This window comes from Cygnus olor, chromosome 3, assembly GCF_009769625.2.
Source record: "Cygnus olor isolate bCygOlo1 chromosome 3, bCygOlo1.pri.v2, whole genome shotgun sequence".
NCBI classification, from domain to species: domain Eukaryota; kingdom Metazoa; phylum Chordata; class Aves; order Anseriformes; family Anatidae; genus Cygnus; species Cygnus olor.
In genome coordinates this window covers 89,103,039-89,121,687 of record NC_049171.1, presented here as the reverse complement: position 1 = coordinate 89,121,687, position 18,649 = coordinate 89,103,039, and the positions used below count along the sequence as shown (strand labels likewise).

The window sequence follows — 18,649 nt, the reverse complement described above, 5'->3', positions numbered from 1 at the left end:
TTTGTTCTTAACAAGTTCGGGAACGCTCCCAGGTTCTCAATTTCTTGCTGGAAGTAGTAACAAGTACACACTGCCATCTTATGTGCCATGGCATGCCCCATGAGAAAAGATCCCCTCAGCAGAAAGCAGTGGTCATCCCTACAGAGCCCTCATCTGGAAAGCTGCAAGCATTTGTTTTTCTGCATCTTTCCTCTTCTTCCAAGGTGTTGATAGCTGATGCTGGCTTTTCAGCTCCAAACATCTCTGCCTGTGTCCTGCACAGCTACAAATCGATTAGACCTTCTGAACCTCTAGAGCAATAAGAAAAATAATCCAGTGGCTGGACTAGGGCACTTGAGCTCTAGTTTAAATTCACATTTGCTACAGAATTCCTCTGTGGAGGAACAGCGTAGTCTCTTTTTGTTTCTATTCTGTGAAAGAAGGTCCATGAACCTTCCTGTCTGATGGGGAGGCAGTGACTCAGTTGTGACTGTGAGGCATTCAGACATACTGGAAACAGAGTACATAAACCTGCCAAGGTCTATGGGATGGGATTAGTTTCTTCTGTGGATGAAAGATTAGCTTTTTTGGTAATATTTTGAAAGAATAGTGAGGCATCCAACCCACTCCCTTGAGCAAGTTATCAGGGCCACCCATACTGGTCACCAGCTGCTCTCCCACTATCTGCAAGCTCACAAAAGCCCTGAAAGACTGAGTGAATAACCTTTAGCTCTTCCTGTCAGCTGAAAGAAAAAGACAAAACTTTCTGGCAATGGTAAAAGTTTCCAGAAAGGAAGTTCCAAAAGTATTTTGATGTGCTTCCTTTCTATTGGAAGCATTTTTTTTTAGCTTCTATTTCTATTTTAGAGTCAATTAATAAGGAATTAATATCATGCAAGATTATGATTATCATCAGCTCTGATTTTATTTCTGAATCCATTATGAAGCTTGACTTCCACAGTCAATACAAGTTGAATAAGCAGCAATTAGTCTCTGAGGTGGTTCTGAACTTCTTGCTTGTGCAAAAATTCAAGTCAATAAAAATAATAAGAAAAAAAGGACTTGGAAATAAACATCAATATTATCCGAGTTCATAAAAAATAAACATTGAATCCTTTCGAGCCTAATTATAACCACACTGAATGGCAGGACCCATGATTCAAGTGGCAAGGTGCGGCAGACTGCTTGGGGAGATGCGGTTTGTGTCTGCTCTGCTCTATGCGTTTCTGGTCTGTGCAGGTCCGGATTGGACCTGACCTCAGAAAGGAGGCTTTGGGTTCAGGGCCAGCTCCTGCGTTGCCCAGAACCTCCCAAAAATTGAATTGCACAGGGAGAAGGGAAGGTAATCTCAAACAGGCCCGTTTGGGGTAAGACCTCAAGTTGTTACTGACTCACTCTGAGGAGCTGGGTGCAACACCTAAGCCAAAATTCATTTCTGTGGACATGGTGACATTTTGGGAGAGTCTTGTCATATAATGGTGAAGGAGAATGCTTGAGCCTGCAGTATCTCTCTGTATAAGCTTAAACTTGCTGTCCTTCTGGTGTCCAGCCATGCCTGCTGCCTGCTGGGCTGCAGCCAGCATTGCGTTGTGGCAGCGCTGTGGGGCAGATTTGGCAAGGCAGTGCCAGGGAGGGCTCTCGGTCACTTCCAGCAAACTGGATGGGCTTTGCTGGCAGCCAGCTTTCAAGCCCTGTTTGTTACTACAGCAGTAGCTGGGGAAATGATGGGAAATCCCTTATTCTCTGAACCATCCAATTTCTCTCCAGTACATTGTTTCTTCTGTGTGTCTTTTCCTCCTGCTGCCCTCTGTTTTTAAGAGGAGAGGTGGGTTTAGAAAAGACATCTCTGCCCTTGCCAAAGCTCCTGCTGTTTTCACCCTGGCTGAGGTCAGCATCCCCTTTGCTGCAGAGTTGACCGTCACGTTACAAAGAGGCTGGAGCACTGTGCTGCCAGGGCAGAGGAGATGCAGAAGGATCAAGGTCTCCTTTTAAATGCCATGGTCCCTGTGTGATAAATAATGCTTTTCCTATGACCTACTGGCCAAATGATCTTTCTTCAGGGATTGTTAGCAGGGGACTCTGTAAAGCAGCAGATGAAAGAGGAGAAGTGCCAGTTTAAAGCTGTTACCTCAATCCAAACTACAAAAGCAAGACGGAAAATATGACAGCTGGTTCCAGCTGGAGAACTGAAGCTGTTCCCACCTTTTCGGGTGTTGGTCATGCCCCACTGGTGTTGCGGGTCTGTGAACCCTCCCAGTAGGTTAGGCTGGGAAAGCAGTAGTGATCCACAGAGAAAGATGCCATGAACAGTTTAGCATGTCAATGCAACACCAACTGGAATATTAAAGGGATTTGCCATGTCAAAGGCAAATTGGGTGAGCAGTCCCCTTCCACTCGCACCGCATCTCTGTAATTTATGTTCCCCTTCCATCCCACGCTTTACTTTCCTCCTTTTTTTCTTCCTTCAGCAAAAGCTTACAGCCCAGAGTTTTACTATGATACTCCCAACCCCACCTTGAGCCAGAAGCAATCCAAGAATTACTCTTACATCTTGCAGTGGACGCAGAAGGAGCCTGATGCTGTGGATCCCATCCTCAAGTATCGCCTGGAAGTCAGGCAGGTAAGGTCTGCTCTTCTGGAGCCTCAGTGCTTGCTCTTGGGAAGAGAACCTCAGAAAGCAGCTCCATCAATGTCTCCTTGCTGATTAAGAGCTGTAGTTGAGGAAACTGCCAGACCCTGATGGTCTTGTGCCTTCCCTGCTGAATGGGAGAGACAGGCTGAGTACACAGCTCAGTGTTCATTAAGTCAGGTGTTGGGTACAATCGAGAGCTTTCAAAGCCCCACTGCCTCCCCTCGGACTGTTAATGCTCAGTGTTCTGAAGGGGGTTTTAATATGAACAAAAGCCCACAGTCATTAGTAGGTTTTAGAGATTTTATAGGCCAAAGATTCAAGCAAGTGGAATTCTACCCTCCCCACTTGTATGAAATAAAGGGAATAAGCTGAAGAGCTCTCCAGGCAGGAACTGCAGGAAAAAGTCAGTGTCTGTTTGTGTTGCAAAAGGGCTTTCATACTGTCTCAGTAATGAAGCTATTGGGACTGTATAAACTCTGCAGGGGAAGAGAAGTGGGTTTCAAGGTTTTCTTAATCTGAAGAGAAATCATGCCAGAGCAGGGGCGGGTGGGGTGGGGGGTGAACTGAGGGAACATTGAAGAGATCACTGGTTGGAGAAGGTTAGGTAAAAGAGTCTGATGTTTTTAAAGAACACATTAACCTAGCAGGATTGCCAGGTACTTTCATCCAAGCTCAGCAAAGTGCCTGCATTCAACACATTTTAAAAATGGGGACACTTAAAATTGGCGGTTCTTGCCATTCAGTAGTAGCTTGGAAGCAAATGCATTTTGTAAGAAGTTTGTTTACTGCAGATAGAAAACAAAATAATTAGAAAGATCCCAGTGTCTCTCTCCTCTAGTTCTGCACAGTAGGCTTCAGTTTTATGTCTCCGTTTGCTTGTGAGCTCTCTGGGGTGGGACAGCCTTTGTTTGTTATTCATACAGCGCAGAGCACATTGTCAGTGCTTAATAATAATGCAGGACACAGGGGAGCCTCTAATAATGAAGGCAGTTTGTCATAGTACCCCTTCCCCGTTAGCCAAGTTTTGCTATTATCAGCATAGCAACTCAACAAACTAATTTGTGATTTTTATCTTTCTCCAGTGATATTGAGGTTTTTTCCTTTTGCATAGTGCCTAAAAGTAATCTCGGATCTTGTCCTCATTGAACTCCTACTGAAAGGGATTAAGAGAAGGAAAAGCCACATTTCTGCTTTAAGTTATGACATAAAGGAAGCTGAGTGCCCGTGAAAGTAAAACGTTTTGATTTTTTTCACTCCCTGTCAGTTATTGCTGTTAATGTTTCTTGTGCAGTAGCACTGCATAGTATTGACTCTTGAGCAGTGTATTTTGGAGGAGTGTTGTACTGTGACCCTGCAGTAATCTAATCTCTTGTATGGGAGGTGCTTAGAAATGGCTACAGTTCCCATTTTTGTGGCTTGGATCTGAATAATGGACAGCAGAGCAAGGAGGAAGCAGGCGAGTTTTGTTCCCAAATTCTGTTGACCACAAGCAGGAAGCAGTCTGGAAAGAGTTCACAGTATTGCCTCCTGGCCCTCCTCCTACAAAGCCACTTGCATCTCATGGTGAGCTGCTGGTTGCCTGTGCACCATCCTCACTGGATGCTACGGCTTCCAGGTTCTAGCTGGGGGTGGCACAAAAACCCTCCCAGAGAGCTGGGATTGAAGTGGATATTCTCCCCAGATTATATATATATATATATATATAAGCATTACAGGTAATTGATTTATTCATTGATTTATCGTCGTCATCAAGCTGATGAAAGCTTACCCAGCCAGCTCCTCCTCCAGCCCTGTGGGAGCTCCCTGGTCTCTATGGCCGAGTGCTCTTCTGTGTCCTAAGGATGAAGGAGAATCGAACAGCACACCTCTCAGGGTACCTGCTGGGTGGTGAGGGGGGAAGTTAACTATTGCTGAGCTGATATCCAAAGAGCAGCCAGCTGGGATGCCCACTGACTGTGACATGCTTTGCTGGTTTTCTTTTTGCTCTTCCCAGTTTTCTTGAAGAGCTCTTGGCATATGTAATGTGAAGATCCCTAAGTCTCAGAATGTTTTGCAAGGCACCTGGGAACCCTTGAATTAAATTTGCTTGCTGCAGCTGCTGAAAATGGGGCTGGGTGAGAGCAAAAGTGCTGCTTATTAATTGGTTGGTGCTGTGGCTCTTCCAACTCTCCCTGTTCAACAGCTTCCAACTGCTGACCAGGCATTCCTGCGGGGATTGCAAGCAGTCTGGGGGAATTTGGTTTCCTAAGTAATGCATGGGGGCTTCCAGCAACACAGGCAGGTGCATTTCCATAGGAGCCGATTGTTCCCAGCACTGTGGCGCAGGCTGAGTGGCACAGCAGATGCACCAGTTCCAGTAGAATAAGAATTAATCTTAGATTAAAACCTAATAAACAGCCTGACAGCTTGGAGCCACTGACCCAGGCAAAGCACATACGATAGAATTGTGGAGCAAGCTTCTTGTAAAGCCTTTGTTGTATAACTTGGTAAATAGGCTGTGATTTTCTGGAGTGCATCAGTCAGGTGGGCTAGGCAGCAGCGTAGCGTTGAGTGCCAATTCCATGGGGAAAATTTCCCCATTGAGGAACTGCAGGTGCCTCACAGATGGCTGTTCTGGGGGTTTGGGAGGTTTTCCCTTTCTTGCTCCAAGGCAACTGGTCCAAATGCCATCTGTCTTACTTCACTGTAGCTAGTGAACTTAATGAGTCCATAGCCTTGGGTCATTTGGTTGTGGGCTGATCCAGAAGGCTTTGGGGTGATTGCTTGGTCAGCTTTTTTCTTCTCTGTGCTCTTGTAGCATGGAAAGGCACTGAGCCACTGCACTCCAACTGAAAATGCTTTTCATTGCTTGGGGATTCAAAGCAGCCTCCTCAAACCAGATCTTTGCTTAAAAAAATAAAAAACCTTTTAAGTTGCTTGTTTCTCTCTGTGTATTTTATCCCCTCCCAGAGCTCTGCTCTAACATTAAAGAGAAATGAGAAGCCATCTAATACTGCAAGCAGGTTGCATCCTGGAGGAAAGATCTGAGCTGGGCTGGTGGTTACAGTTGCAGTGGATAGTGGCAGAATTACTGTGCACGTAATGAGCTGGAACCCATCTGTGACCTGAGGCTGCAGGAGAAAGAGGAAGGAGAAGGTATCAGCACAGAAGGATACTTTAATCTTCATTGTGCCCCTCGAGGAGACCCAAGGCTGCCGTTTCCCCTGCACCTTCTTATACGCAGACTTGGGCAGAAGAAGGCCAGCTTAACACCTTCCTGCCTTTCCTCTCTGTGGAACAGGCTCAGCCCTACCTGGCAGACAGACCCCTGTGATTTGCACCCAGCCAAGCCCGGACCCATGTGCTAATTTAGGTCACTGGGTTGTCACTTCAGATTAATTCCTGTCAGGGAGACTGTCTTTAATGAGAGTGGCCCTGTGCGATGCCTGAGTAATTGTGCGGCCGCTCTTTGTTTGTACTTTCATCCCCTCCATGTTGGATAAACATCCCCTGCTGTCCACAAAACTCATCTGGGCTCCAGAGCAGGCTGCCACTTGCCTCATCAGCCAGCCAGAGCGGCATTAATGAGAGCTGTGGCAGTGGGGAGCCGGGCTCACCGTGAGGGGAGGTGACAGGTAACAGAGCTGTTTGGACATATATAGGACAGGGGCGTTAGCAGGAATTTAATGATTGTGATTAGAGCAGAAGGTTAACTCTGCTGATGGCCATTGCAACCTAGCGGGATTGTCTTTACGCTGAGGCCCACGGGCTGCAGAACTGTATCGCTTCATTTCTACCTCCAAGTCATTCTTTTGCTCTCCTCAGAGCCCACTTCAGCAGCGTCTGTCAGCTGCTGGCTGCCTGGGGCCTCATTAGTGCATGGAGCCAGCTGCCCCTCCAAGGGCGTGCAGGACAGGGCAGGGCCAGCCCTCACACTCTCTTGTCACGTACCAAGCAGGGGTTGTGCGACTCGAGAGGGAGGACGAGTAAGCCGTACTCGAGGCCACATGCTTCTACATAAAGCTTTAGTGCAGAGCACTGTTAGCTCACACTACTGTTTTCCCCCCTTCATGCACCACTGTAGCTTGATGAACCCGTGTAGGTGGTCCTTGACACATGACAAGCACAACCTAATGAAGCTGGATGCATCTTCCAATGCTTGTGAGCAACCCTGTGACAGAATCACGGAATCACAGAATCACAGAATGGTTTGGGTTGGAAGGGACCTTAAAGACCACCTGGTTCCACCCCCCCGCCATGGGCAGGGACACCTCCCACCAGACCAGGCTGCCCAAAGCCCCATCCAGCCTGGCCTTGAGCACCTCCAGGGATGGGGCACCTACAGTTTCTCTGGGCAGCCTGTGCCAGTGCCTCACCACCCTCAGAGTAAAGAACTTCTTCCTAACGTCCAATCTAAACCTACCCTCATTTAGTTTAAAGGCATTACCTCTTGTCCTATAACTACACTCCCTGACAAAGAGTCCCTGCTCAGCTTTCCTGTAGGTCCCCTTTAGGTACTGACTGGAAGGCCACTATAAGGTCTCCCCAGAGCCTTCTCTTCTTTTTTCGGGGGAGCTTGCTTGAGGGCTACAGAAGAAGAAAGCTCTGCATAAGACAGGCAGGGGTGGCTGAACTCGTTTTGCAAACAAACAGGCTAACGTGTTGCTGCCTCCCAGGGACTGCATGCTGTCTGGCCAGCGCTGCCATCACCAAGGTAACAAAGATGGGTCTGTGAATAGGCCTGTGTCCATAGCCCTCATCCCGAGGCTCCTGATGGCCCCATGATCCTCGTGGTCCCATCCTGCCTGTCCCCCCACTAGTGTTTTCAGGTGGGGGGCACTGCAGGAGCTGGGGAGGTGATGCAGTGAGGCTTTAGGAGAGCATAGCTAAAAAACTCTCTGGGAAGTCCTTTTAAATCCTTCTCATACTAGAAGATAAGATTAAAGGATGGAGTTAGTTATGGTAGGTAAACTGGGGAGGGTGCCATCCTGCTCTGGATCAAAGGTGAGCTGTACAGCGCTCACCTGTGTTACCTGGAGGATGGGAAGCGCTTGTGATGCTGATTCCTCCAAGAAATCCTCCCTGCTGAGTGAAACTGAGAGTCTACTTAACTGGACAGCATGATTTGATATGCAAAGACATAGACAGAGCACATGGAAAAGGGAAGTGCAAGCCCCTTTTCCTTTCCTCCTCCCTTCTACAGCATCGCTGTCCCAGCCTGAGGAAGAGGAGCGTGGTTTCTCACGAAGAAGCAGATAGTGCCCCTGGCTGCTTGTTAGATGCTGCATGGATCAAAAGATTTGTGGGGTGTGACAAAGGGCACATCCCTTTACCATTCATCATGTCACTGGATATGGTTTGTGCTGGGCCTGTCTCACTGGTGCTAGGACTGGGGACTGCAGTGACTTGGCCTTGCAATGTTTGCCCAGGACTGAATTTCAAAGCAGACCTTCTGTTGTGGGAAGGCTTGTAAGTCACACCTGCTGGAAAGCTTCTGTAGTCCTCTTTTCTTTTTTGCCTGCCCCGTCTGCCAGTTTGATGTCTGATCACAGGCTGCTGTCGTATAGGACAAAGTCAAATCAACACAATTCCACCTACCTGCTGAGCTGCCCTCTCTAGCAGGAAGAGGTGTTTTTTCAGCTCTAACTCGCCCGTCTCCCCAGCTGATGCTTTTTTTTTTTTTTCTTTTTTTTCCAACATTTGTGCAGGCACTGAGAATAGGCAGATTATATTTGTGCTCTCCAGCCAGTTGCCTTCAGTTATGCTAGTGGCGTACGTGATGCTGCGAGAAGTCAGCCCTGAGGGAGGTGGAAAAGGCTACAGAAGGAAGCCAGTGTGTCAGGGCAGTGTGTTTAGCAGATGGTTCAAAAAGCCATCACGATGCAAAGCCAGGGAAAGCGAGTGGAGGGAGAGGTGACACTGCCTTTTTAGGCTGTGAGAGGAGGAGAGGTTTGGGACGTGGTGGGACTGAGTGGCAGCCACACGCTGGAGGAAGGAGAGCTGGCTGATCAATAGCATTTGATGGACAAGCTCTGCTTGAGTCTTAATGAGATTGTTATGAAGGACCTGGGGAGTAAAGCCATAACTGTACCGCAGGCAGCTGGGAGCAGAGAGGGCAGGATCCTGCCTCAGCTGTGTTCTCTCCTGCCTGTAAATGGGACACAGCATCAGTCATTGCAGCTGAGCCATCTCTCTTTTCACCCCCAGCAATCCACCATGGGGGATGCATCCACAAGAGCAGCTGCTAAAACAAGACCCTCTCTACCTGTGCTGGAAGGAAAGGCTCCAGACCGGATGGATGTTAGAAGGGGGTGGGAAGCAAGAAGCTTTTTCCTCATTTCATATATGTATTCTTTATTGGCTAAGTCAGCAACAGTGGAGCTTCCACCCAGTGCAAATGGAGTTTCCTCCTGGCTCTTGCTTGCTGCAGGCAGAGGTGTCTGCCTGGCCATGGTTGTTGTCAGCTGGAGGGTCAGGGTGGCTCCTGCAAGGCTGGCCAAAGATGCTCAACACTACCCTGAACAGCACAGATGGGTCAGGTGAGTTCAGTGGAAACACCTGGGAGCAGTGGGATGAGGTTTTCCCTAGGTCTGCCAAATATCTTCCAGTTCTGCTAGTGAGACTTCTCTTCCCACAAACAATGCCTAAGAAATGAATTTGCCTGACTAATTCTGTCTTTTTGCATTCACACATTGCTCTTCATTATGATTCATGGTTTTCTTGGTCCAGACATCATTTGCTATCAGTTAATTGGGGAAAAAATGGCAATATGAGCAGTGGCAAGTTAATCATGCCTCAGGCTCGTGTTACCATTTATCCTCTCTGATTATACCAAGTAAAGTAACCTGTCCACAACTGGGTAGCCAAAGGCTTTACAACATGGCTTGCCATTCAAAAGGTGTGTTGCTGCTGAGATTTCATTTTAATATTCACTTTTCATAAGAACTGCTCCCAGTGCAATTCAAGTACTTGATTGGGCAAGAGAGAAAGCAGGATATTGTTTAGCTTTCCTGGTACAAGGGAATAATTAGAACAGTTTTCCCACTCTTAGGTCTGTTTGGAATAGTTACGGTGCCTGAGAAGAACAGTATGAATAATCTTGCTAGAAAGGCTCATATGCTCTTAAAACACATCTACTTACAAAAATCTCATCTATCTCTAGCTCCTAACACCACTGTTCAGTGCTCATTCAGGGTAAGGAGAATGTGAGAGAAGAGATAATCACATTCACCCAACCAATATACCCCCTCGTATCAGCCTTGCAGGCTTGCGATGTTGTTTTCACACCCTCGTGCTTGTTTGTATCTAGCGGGCTCTTGGCTTCTGTTTTACAAAACTGAGCACAGGATGAAAAATGCTTGCCAGGTCTCAAAGGTAGAAGTGGGTCCTTTGTGTGCATCTCTGATCCACACTCCTTCAGTGGCTTCAAGGGGTACATGCCGGTTATCGAGTCTTTTTGAGAGTCCCTACTGATAGTCTGTGATGTAGCTTCCTCCCATTTACTCTGCTTGTCTGTTGTTGTCAGTAGTCAGTCCATGTTCCTCCTGCTGCTTTGGAGTATTTTCTTTACACACCTTCCTCTTCCCTATTCCCTCTCCTTATTTTCCACCTCTTCAGTCTATTGTTTCCATCTCCTTTTTTTTTTTCCTGGCTCTCGCTTCCTAGAGCATGTTGGAGATAAGCAGAGAAAGTGTGTGAAGGGGGAAGGGTTTGGAAGGGAGATGTAATCTCTCCCGTAGCTAGTGACAAACTGGCAGGAGTATGCACTAGGAGGATTTTTTGACCATGCTTCAGAAAGAAACAAAGCCTACGCAGTCTTGCTGCCAGTGCAGGCAGCATGGAGGAACGTGAAGGATTTTTATGGCTCTCCCTGCATATGCTGTGCTGTCTGCCCCTGCTTTACTAGAGGTAATACTGCAAATGCAATTGAGTTAGAGGTGGCCCATAGGTGCTGGGGTGATACCTGCCTGTATACCTTCTTTATGGGTACCAGACTCGAAAGCCCGGAGTCCCACACAAAGGCTGCTTCTGTTCCAGTAAGCAATAGCCCCATACTTTATTAGCTGTTGTTTGTAAGGGTGAAGGTGCCCTAACAGTGTGTTCTGCCAGTGTCTAAAGGGGGCCTTGGAGGTGGCAATTCCTATTGGTTGCACAGGTCTCACTTGCTAAGTCTCAACCATATTATAGGCAATATGGCTCAGAGCTCAGCCTAACTGAAACTGGAACAATTTGGGCTGTGCACAGCCGGCTTGCTTTTACTTCTCAGGCCACAGGGACACCAACACAAGCTCCTTGCACAGACTGGGGAGCATGTGACTCTCCCTCCCTTCCCACCCCTCACCAAATCCAGGTGCTGTTTTACCCCTCTTCTCCTCCAGCTCCTGAGCTCCTCAGGACGCGCAGCCTTGCGATGCTCCACTAAGGCCACGGCTCATGATGTTGCCAGTCATGCTGTGCCTCAGTTAAGGCTTTTACTTTGTCTCCCTGACAGAGTGAAGATTAGGTCTGCTCTTCTTATACCGGGGAACATATGCTAATAAAATACATATTGCTTTCTGATCAGCCCCTAATGAAAGACATTATTGAAGAGTGTGGAACAAGCACTTACAGTAATTCATGACAGCACCAATTTGGCTTCTCTGGGAAGCTGTAAACTGCTGCTCTCGGCACCTAATGAGGATGGGCAGCTGATTGCCTGCGTGAGAGAAAGAGAGAGAGGCTGTCTTCTGGCTTGGATGGCTCCAGCTGTCCTCTGCAGCTACTGAAGGTCGCGGTTACTTCTCTCTTTGGAGCTAGGGATGTCTCAGCCCAGAAAGGGAGCCTTCTGCTAAGGACGGCCTAGGAAGAAAACCTTCCAGGACTACTCATTTAGACTGAATAATGGATTTGCTTTGGCCACTCATGCTTGCTTAACCCCAGAGTCTGAACCTGTGTGCTTGACTGATGAACAACGTAGGCATGAATTTTGGTTCACCGGTGTGCTTGTCTAGCAGATGCCAATTTTGTTTGCAGTGTGATTATTTGCTCTAGAAATCCCTAATAAGTATTGGTCATCAAGCAAGGAAAAGGAAATGAATCCATGTTTAAATTTATCCTAGAGCTTTAATTGATGCTGTTTATGCTTGATATCATTTCAGTTCGAGGTTGTGATGAAGTACTAACCCAGGAACATGCTTCTATCCAATCTAACAGGCACAGGAAGTCTGATGAGAAATTGTAAGAAATGTCACAGCTACTGTAAGTCTCCATATCCAAACCAAACTTCTCCACTACCCCAAACTTACCTAAATAGCTTTTGCAGATGGCAGCTACCCTGCTGAGGGGGAAGACGTCTTCACTGTGGCTCATAACTTGCAGTCAGATCAGAATCTCTTGTTAGGTGTGTGCTGCTGAAATATGTGTGTGATACCCATTGGGAAGGTAATGACACCACAGTGAAAGATCAGGCTATTGTAAAGAAGATCTGGGAGACTGAAACCTACTTGAGTGGGTCAGGTGGGATGAAATGCAGCAGTACAAATACAAATGCAAGGTTGTGAATGTGGGAAGTGCTAGCAGAGGAGTCTGCTACAATCTGGGAGCTCATCAGTGGGAAATGACTGACGTGGAGGCATGATGTGGGTGAATGAGCTGACTGCAGGGAGCTGCTGGTAAGAGGCAGGTGTGAGAAAGGGCAAATGCACTCCTACGTGAAGCCCGAGGTACCTCCAGGGAAGGTGGAGTGGAGCAACTGCATCCTATATGCAGGGCTGGGATACCCAGTGAGTGGGATCGTGCAGAAAAGGATTATAGAGTAGATCAGGGAACGTGACAGTGTGTTATAAGAGGAAGCACAGAGTGCTCTGCTTGTTTAGCCTAGCAAAGCAAAGGGTGAAGGGGGGTGTGATTGCTGTCTATGAAAACAACAGAGGGTCAAGCAGCAGGGAGGGAAAAGGGCCATTTAAGCTAAAGGACAATACTGTCACAAGATCAACTGGGTGCAAGCTGCCTGTGAATAAATTCAGGCTGGAAATGAGATCATTAGGGTGGTCAGGCCCTGGAACAGCCATCCAGCAGGAGGAGCAGGCCAAACGGGAACGGCTTTTAAGATGGGATGTGATATGTTCATAAAACAAATGAGCAGAAGTAGCCCCTGTGGTGCCAGGGGACTGGACTCTGTGAGCCAGCACTGTACCTCCCCTGCTGAGTCCCTGAAGTTGGCTATTGTTGTGGTTTTAGCCCGGCTGGCAGCCAAACACCACACAGCCGTTCGCTCACCCTCCCTCTCCGGGATGGGGGAGAGAAACGGGAAAGTGAAGTCTGTGAGTTGAGATAAAGACAGTTTATTAAGACAGGGAAAAGAATAATAATAATAGTATTAATAGTAATAATGTGTACGAAATAAGTGATGCACAATGCAATTGCTCACCACCCGTTGACCGATGCCCAGCCTATCCCCGAGCAGCTGGCCCCCCCCTCCACCCCGGCTAGCCACCCCTATATATTGTTCAGCATGACGTCAGATGGTATGGAATACCCCTTTGGCCAGTTTGGGTCAGCTGTCCTGGGTCTGTCCCCTCCCAGCTGCTGCTGCATCCCTAGCCTGCTCGCTAGCAGGACAGAGAGAGAAGCTGAAAAGTCCTTGGCTTGGTGTAAGCACTGCTCTACAACAATTAAAACATCAGCATGTTATCAGCGCTCTTCTCATTCTAATCCAAAACATAGCACTCTGCCAGCTACTAGGAGGAAAATTAACTCTGTCCTACCTGAAACCAGGACAGATATGCTGTTCCCTTTCCTAAACTCCTGGAAGATAGGAGGATGTTGCCAGTGCAGAGGGGTTTTATCCCTCTGCCAAAATACAGAGAGCAAGAATCAAATCCCTAGTGTCCAAATGTAACATCAAAGAAAACCCATCTTCCTCTGCTCTGTCCTGTGGTGCCAAGGTGATGTCAAAGACCAGATTCTCAATCCACTGCTGTGTGCCAGAAAGTGAATGGGAAGAAGTGGGAGTGAAGGATCAGTGGAAAATCCTGCAGCTTCATGTCCAGGAGAAGTTCCTAAATTCCCTGTCTCCACCTTCCTCATGCCTCTGTTTTTGAGCATTTTTAATTTCTCTGTTCCCAAGGAATTTGCTATGATGTTATTTTCACCCATGGACCTAATCTCCTGGATTCTCCTTCTCTAGCAGTAGCCACTGGAGGATTAAATACCTTAATGTGAGAAGCTCTGTGTGGGGACAACTCTGCTCATTGTCCCAGCCCAACTTCTGTTCATTTCAAGGCAAATGGAGCACCTGCAAATGCTCCTGTGGGTCTGGCCTTTGGGCAATTTGCTCAGTCTTTGACACTGTAATCATAAATTCGTAAATCCTGTCATCATCTTTTCCTTTTTTCCTTTTTTTTTTTTTTTTTTTCAAATCTTGAGAAGCCTGTGGCATCTAAACTCTCTAAAGTTACCTCTCTACAAGGGATCCTGTAGCTCTGGAGGTGCAGTTGGTGCAGAAATTGAGGGCAAGGCATGTCTGCTGTAGTAGCGTGGTGCTTTGCATTGCAGAGTCCCACATTCATCTCAGGAGTTGCCACCAGCACCATAAAAAAGCTCAATCCCTTCCAGTCCCAAGGACAGGGTGTCTGGGAGCATCTTTCCTGACTGTCACCAGTTGAAGACCACAAGTGCTGCTAGTGTTATCATGTTAAAACCAGTGGTGTGATTGTTCCTGGTGAGGTGCTACCCTTGGAAGGGACGCCTGTGCTTCCTGCACACTGAGGCACCTCACAGACTCTGGTTGATGCACGCCCGCTCACCAGGGCAGTGGGTTCAAGACAGCCCTGCTCACTCCTGCTACCTCCATGTGCAGCAGCCAAATTGCTACTGCAGAGCAAGTACAAAAGCCACCTGATGCTCACAGCTGAGCAAGAAGGTGTGTGGTGGGGGCATGTGCATGCATGCCGGACACTGCGCTTGTCTGTTGTGCTCCCCTGTGGAGATGCACAGGGAGTGAAAATGAGAGCTGGTGTGAGACTGCCAGGTCACCCCGGCCCACCTTTATGTGTCCATCTCCTCTGCCTTCAGCCCACGTGGCTGGGGATGGGAGCCAGGGGTTTCCCCAGCTCCCCACGCCTGCAGTTAGCTGGGGGTGAGAGCACCAGTGGGCAGGCAGCCACCCCTTCTGGTTGGTGCTGAACGAAGGAGCAGCCACGGGAACTGGAAGGAGGCAGAGGAAAGATGGGAGAGAGGGTGAGTGCGTGGAGAAAGGATTTTGAGAGAAGATGCTGGAGAGCAGAGCTTGTGTGCTGAGCAGAGCTGTTGAAAAAGGGGGACAAATAAGGAGAGATCAGCAGGAGTGAAGAGCAGTGCTGGGAAGCAGGATGCCTGCCAAGCGTCTCCTTTGCTCTGATCTGCTTGCTGGGGAATCTGCACGATTTTAGTGTACATTTTTCTAGCTGGTGTTTGCAACGATTCCCCAGGGCCCAGTGCTGAAACAGGTTTCCTTTCTGATTTCAGTTTCTTCCCTAAACAAGCGTGCAGCTGCTTAGAGTGCAGCAGGCTGTGAGAGCGTGTGCATGGCTGCTCGGGCCGCACCAAGTCCCAGCACATGTGGGTGATCGTGCTCTTGTGAATCCGTGGTGTGGCTTGTTGAGCAGCAGTGCAACATTAACTATTGATGGATGTGTTTGTAAATATGCTGAGGCTTTATTATATCTGCTAGCTGTTACATACCTGGCTTAAATGTCACAGTCTGAAAACGACATTCTTTGTTCCTTTAATAAACAGAAAGCCTAGGCATGGTGGTGCTGTACTTTGGACCTTTCTGCTGAGACGGTGTCCCAGCTGGGAACAAAATGTGGTGGCAGAGGTAGTGTGGCACCTCGCTTTTCTCTCTGAGGCTCTTGCTGTGTGTTCCTGGACTGTAAGCCAGCTCAGGGGACCACAGTGGCACAAGCCCTCTCTGTGGATCACAAACCAGTTCACAGGATAAGTCAGGGGACTGGGTGGACAAGACCTGCCAACAGGGTGTGATGGTGAGAAATGAGAATGGTCAGACCTAGTCTGCAATTCTGGGAGGCTTGACGGCTAAGTACACATGTGAGTGTTTGTGCGTGCTCTCCCTTGGTTGCCAATATTGCTTACAAGTGACGGGGAAATGGACAGCTTGCATACTGTTTGTGTGAATACATATGCCCCACCTGGGGCTTATTTTGTCTTTTGTAAGGTGTTTCTAGCAAACCCGTGCTGCAAGAGCATTCCCACCTCTGCATCCTGTGTGATATTCACAGCCAGCTGGTAGAAACAGTGTGGGTTTGTTTGTTTTTTCTCTTCCCATCCCCTCCCTCTCATTATTTGAAATGGAAGGAGGTGAAGGCAGAAATGAAGCTGTGCGTTGTGCTGTGCTCTTGTTCTGGCCCTGCTGGCAGCATCCTGAGCCTGGTGATGAACAAGCTTGGTGCGTGAGATCCTCCACAGAGGCTTCAGCATCTCTAATAAGGTGGCCAGCGTTTCACCATCCTCTGTGCCTGCCTCTGCTTTATTAACTGCACCGCATTAAGTTGGAGCACTGGGCCAGCGTGACCAGGAGGAAAGAGGCTGCAGAGGGGATGGAAGGAAGAAGTTACCAGGGCAGCATGGTAGAAGAGCAGCAGTGGGAGATTGGAGCAAAGGATTGAAAATGGGTTCCAGCTGGACTGATGCACGCAGCTCTGCTGCTGGCAGTCAGGGAGGCAAAGGGTGTTTGGGGAGGGGGAGGCAGAGCCAGCCCTTGGCCCTAACGTTGCTCTCTACTGGACCTGTACTAGTCACTGCAAGCCCACACCAGCTCTGCACACGCAGGGCGAGCAGCTGGCTGGAGCTTTGCCCTTGTTCCCTCTTGCACTGATTTCATGCCTTTTAAACTGTGCTGAGCTCCAGTCTGTTCCCTCTCTCTGCCTTCACAAATCTTTCCTCCTATGCGCCTAGAGGAGGTGTGTCCAGTGCACCAGCTGTGGCTTGCCCATTGCCTGGAGATATAAGTCTCACCTGGGAGCAGGACAGTTGCGACCCATGGGGACATAGGTGCAGTTTTTCTTTTCTGATTTAGAGCCAAACCTATGTGGCAGCCAGGTATTTATTTGATTAAACCCACGTGCCCCTGCAGATAGACTTGACTGGGGAACCTAGAGCTTTGCAGTCCAGACTGGAGGCTGATTTCTCAGTGTCCTGGGTTAGGTGATGTGGGAGAGTACGTGATTTCACTTTGCTCCCAGAGGCTTCAGATACCCAAATTCCACATAACTCCCAGCTGAGGAGGAATTTGCACTGTCTGAACCTCACCCTCAGGCTTCTCTTCGATTCTCCATTTTGTTTCTCTTCTAAAGGTTATGTCTAGACGAGGGAAATGGCTTCTGACCCCCTCCTATTTGCTGGCTGCCTTCCCAGCACCCAGGCCTCGAGGCAGTCTGCAAGGAGGAGGTGCTGCCAGCCCCCTGGTCCTGCTCTGCTCCCCAAAAGCCCCATGCCAGGAGCCATACCACTCCAGCCCCCTAATTCTAGCTTGTGCCCCCTCCTCTTCTCCCAGGTAATTGGGGATCTGGTGCTAACAATCCCAGGTAAGATTGGAGCTGCCGAGAGCCGGCTCCGCTCTTGCTTGGCAGAGCAGCAGTGCAGCAGGCTGGCAGATGGAAGGGCTGGGCGGTAGGCATGCCAGTTGGATCAGCACCCAGCCTGCGTGCGTGCAGATGGGGCGTTGTTGATGCGAATGGATCTTGACAGTATCCCGGTGCCAAGTTCATGCTTGGTTCCCTGAGGCACTGCCCTGCTCCTGCCCACTGGGACTGATCCCAGGGAGGGACGGTGATGGGGGAAGGCACCGAAATAGTTCCCAGTCCTCTGGCCCCTTTTTGCCAGGGGAGGAGGGTGCCAAAAGCAGTTCCTCAAGCAACTTGCATCCTGATTTGTTTAAGGCAGGTACAAAGCTGCTGTTCACTGTGAGAACCACAAGCAACCACAGGTCCCCAGGGGACCCTGGAGTACCATGGCAGGATCTGGTCCAGCCCTGCCCTTCGCTTGGGAGCTCCATCCATCCAGTGAGTAGATCAGCTCAAGTGAGGTGGTGGGTCCTGAGTGAGTCCTTTTTCCGTGCTGGAAAAGAACGGGGCTCTGGCACTGCGAACTCTTCAGAGGCAGTCATTTCTTCTCAGTTTGAACTTAGAGTCACGTATGGTAGGGCTGGAGGCAGGCAGAGATGGGATTGCATGCGCTAGCTGTTCCCAGGTGCTCTGCCTGCATCCCTCCCCTGCCCTGCCTTGCTGACGGCCTCCACTCCTGCCATGCCCTCACTCCGTAGTCTTGCCTCACACTCTCCAAACTGATGGATTTGCTGTAAACCTTCCTCCCTGCATACCTGCTTCAGTCCCATAACTGCAGACTTAATGATGATCCCTGGGCCCAGCTATCTGAAGAAATGCCTTTGCAATTAAACCTGTCAGCCTAGAGGATATACCAGTGGAAGGCCGAGTGTCTGGGAAGTGAAGATAGGGCCATGGAAAGCCCTACCAGAGGTCTTATTACCAGGACCAGTGCCTCAACAACACAGCCAGACCAAATCTTGCCACAGGGATCTAGGCACTGCACAACAACAGGCAGGGAACTGTATCTTTACAATGCAATCTTTGTTCTTGTCCTTCCCCCACCAAGCAAGCATGACTGTGGCAGGGAAGTTTTGCTGACACATAATTCATCATTTTCAGTGGTGGTGATTTTGACAAGGATATTTTTCCCATATTTTTCTTGAAACATCCTTGCTGCCTTATCACACCAAACATCTAGTAAGGTTCAGCTAGCATGGCTCGTCTCCTTCCTCGATGGGCTTTGGAGAAAGAGGGAGCCTGTTGGTGACTGCAAAGGATCACTGATTTGAACTAGACACCTTGCTCTGGTCTGCAGAAGCAGTGATGGTTAGGATTTAAAGGTGGATCCTATGAAAAGGTGATGAGGAAACATGGCAGCAGACAGGTGCCAGTGAGGCACCACATGAAATGCCACGGGGCCCAGGCAGCAAATGAATGAATGCTGCAGCAGTGACTTGGGTATCTTGGCAAAACG

The 18,649-nt window shown here is 48.7% G+C and overlaps 1 protein-coding gene across 4 annotated transcripts in view; it reads left to right on the top strand.

The window, feature by feature from the left end:
* The window catches only part of MDGA1 (MAM domain containing glycosylphosphatidylinositol anchor 1), a 136,732-nt gene that overhangs the window by 88,925 nt on the left and 29,158 nt on the right, over positions 1-18,649 (top strand). For all 4 annotated transcript variants that reach the window (XM_040552848.1, XM_040552847.1, XM_040552846.1 and 1 more), the window contains exon 10: positions 2,448-2,599. In XM_040552848.1, the coding sequence (XP_040408782.1) occupies positions 2,448-2,599 (152 nt within the window). The remainder of the gene's footprint in view (positions 1-2,447; positions 2,600-18,649) is intronic.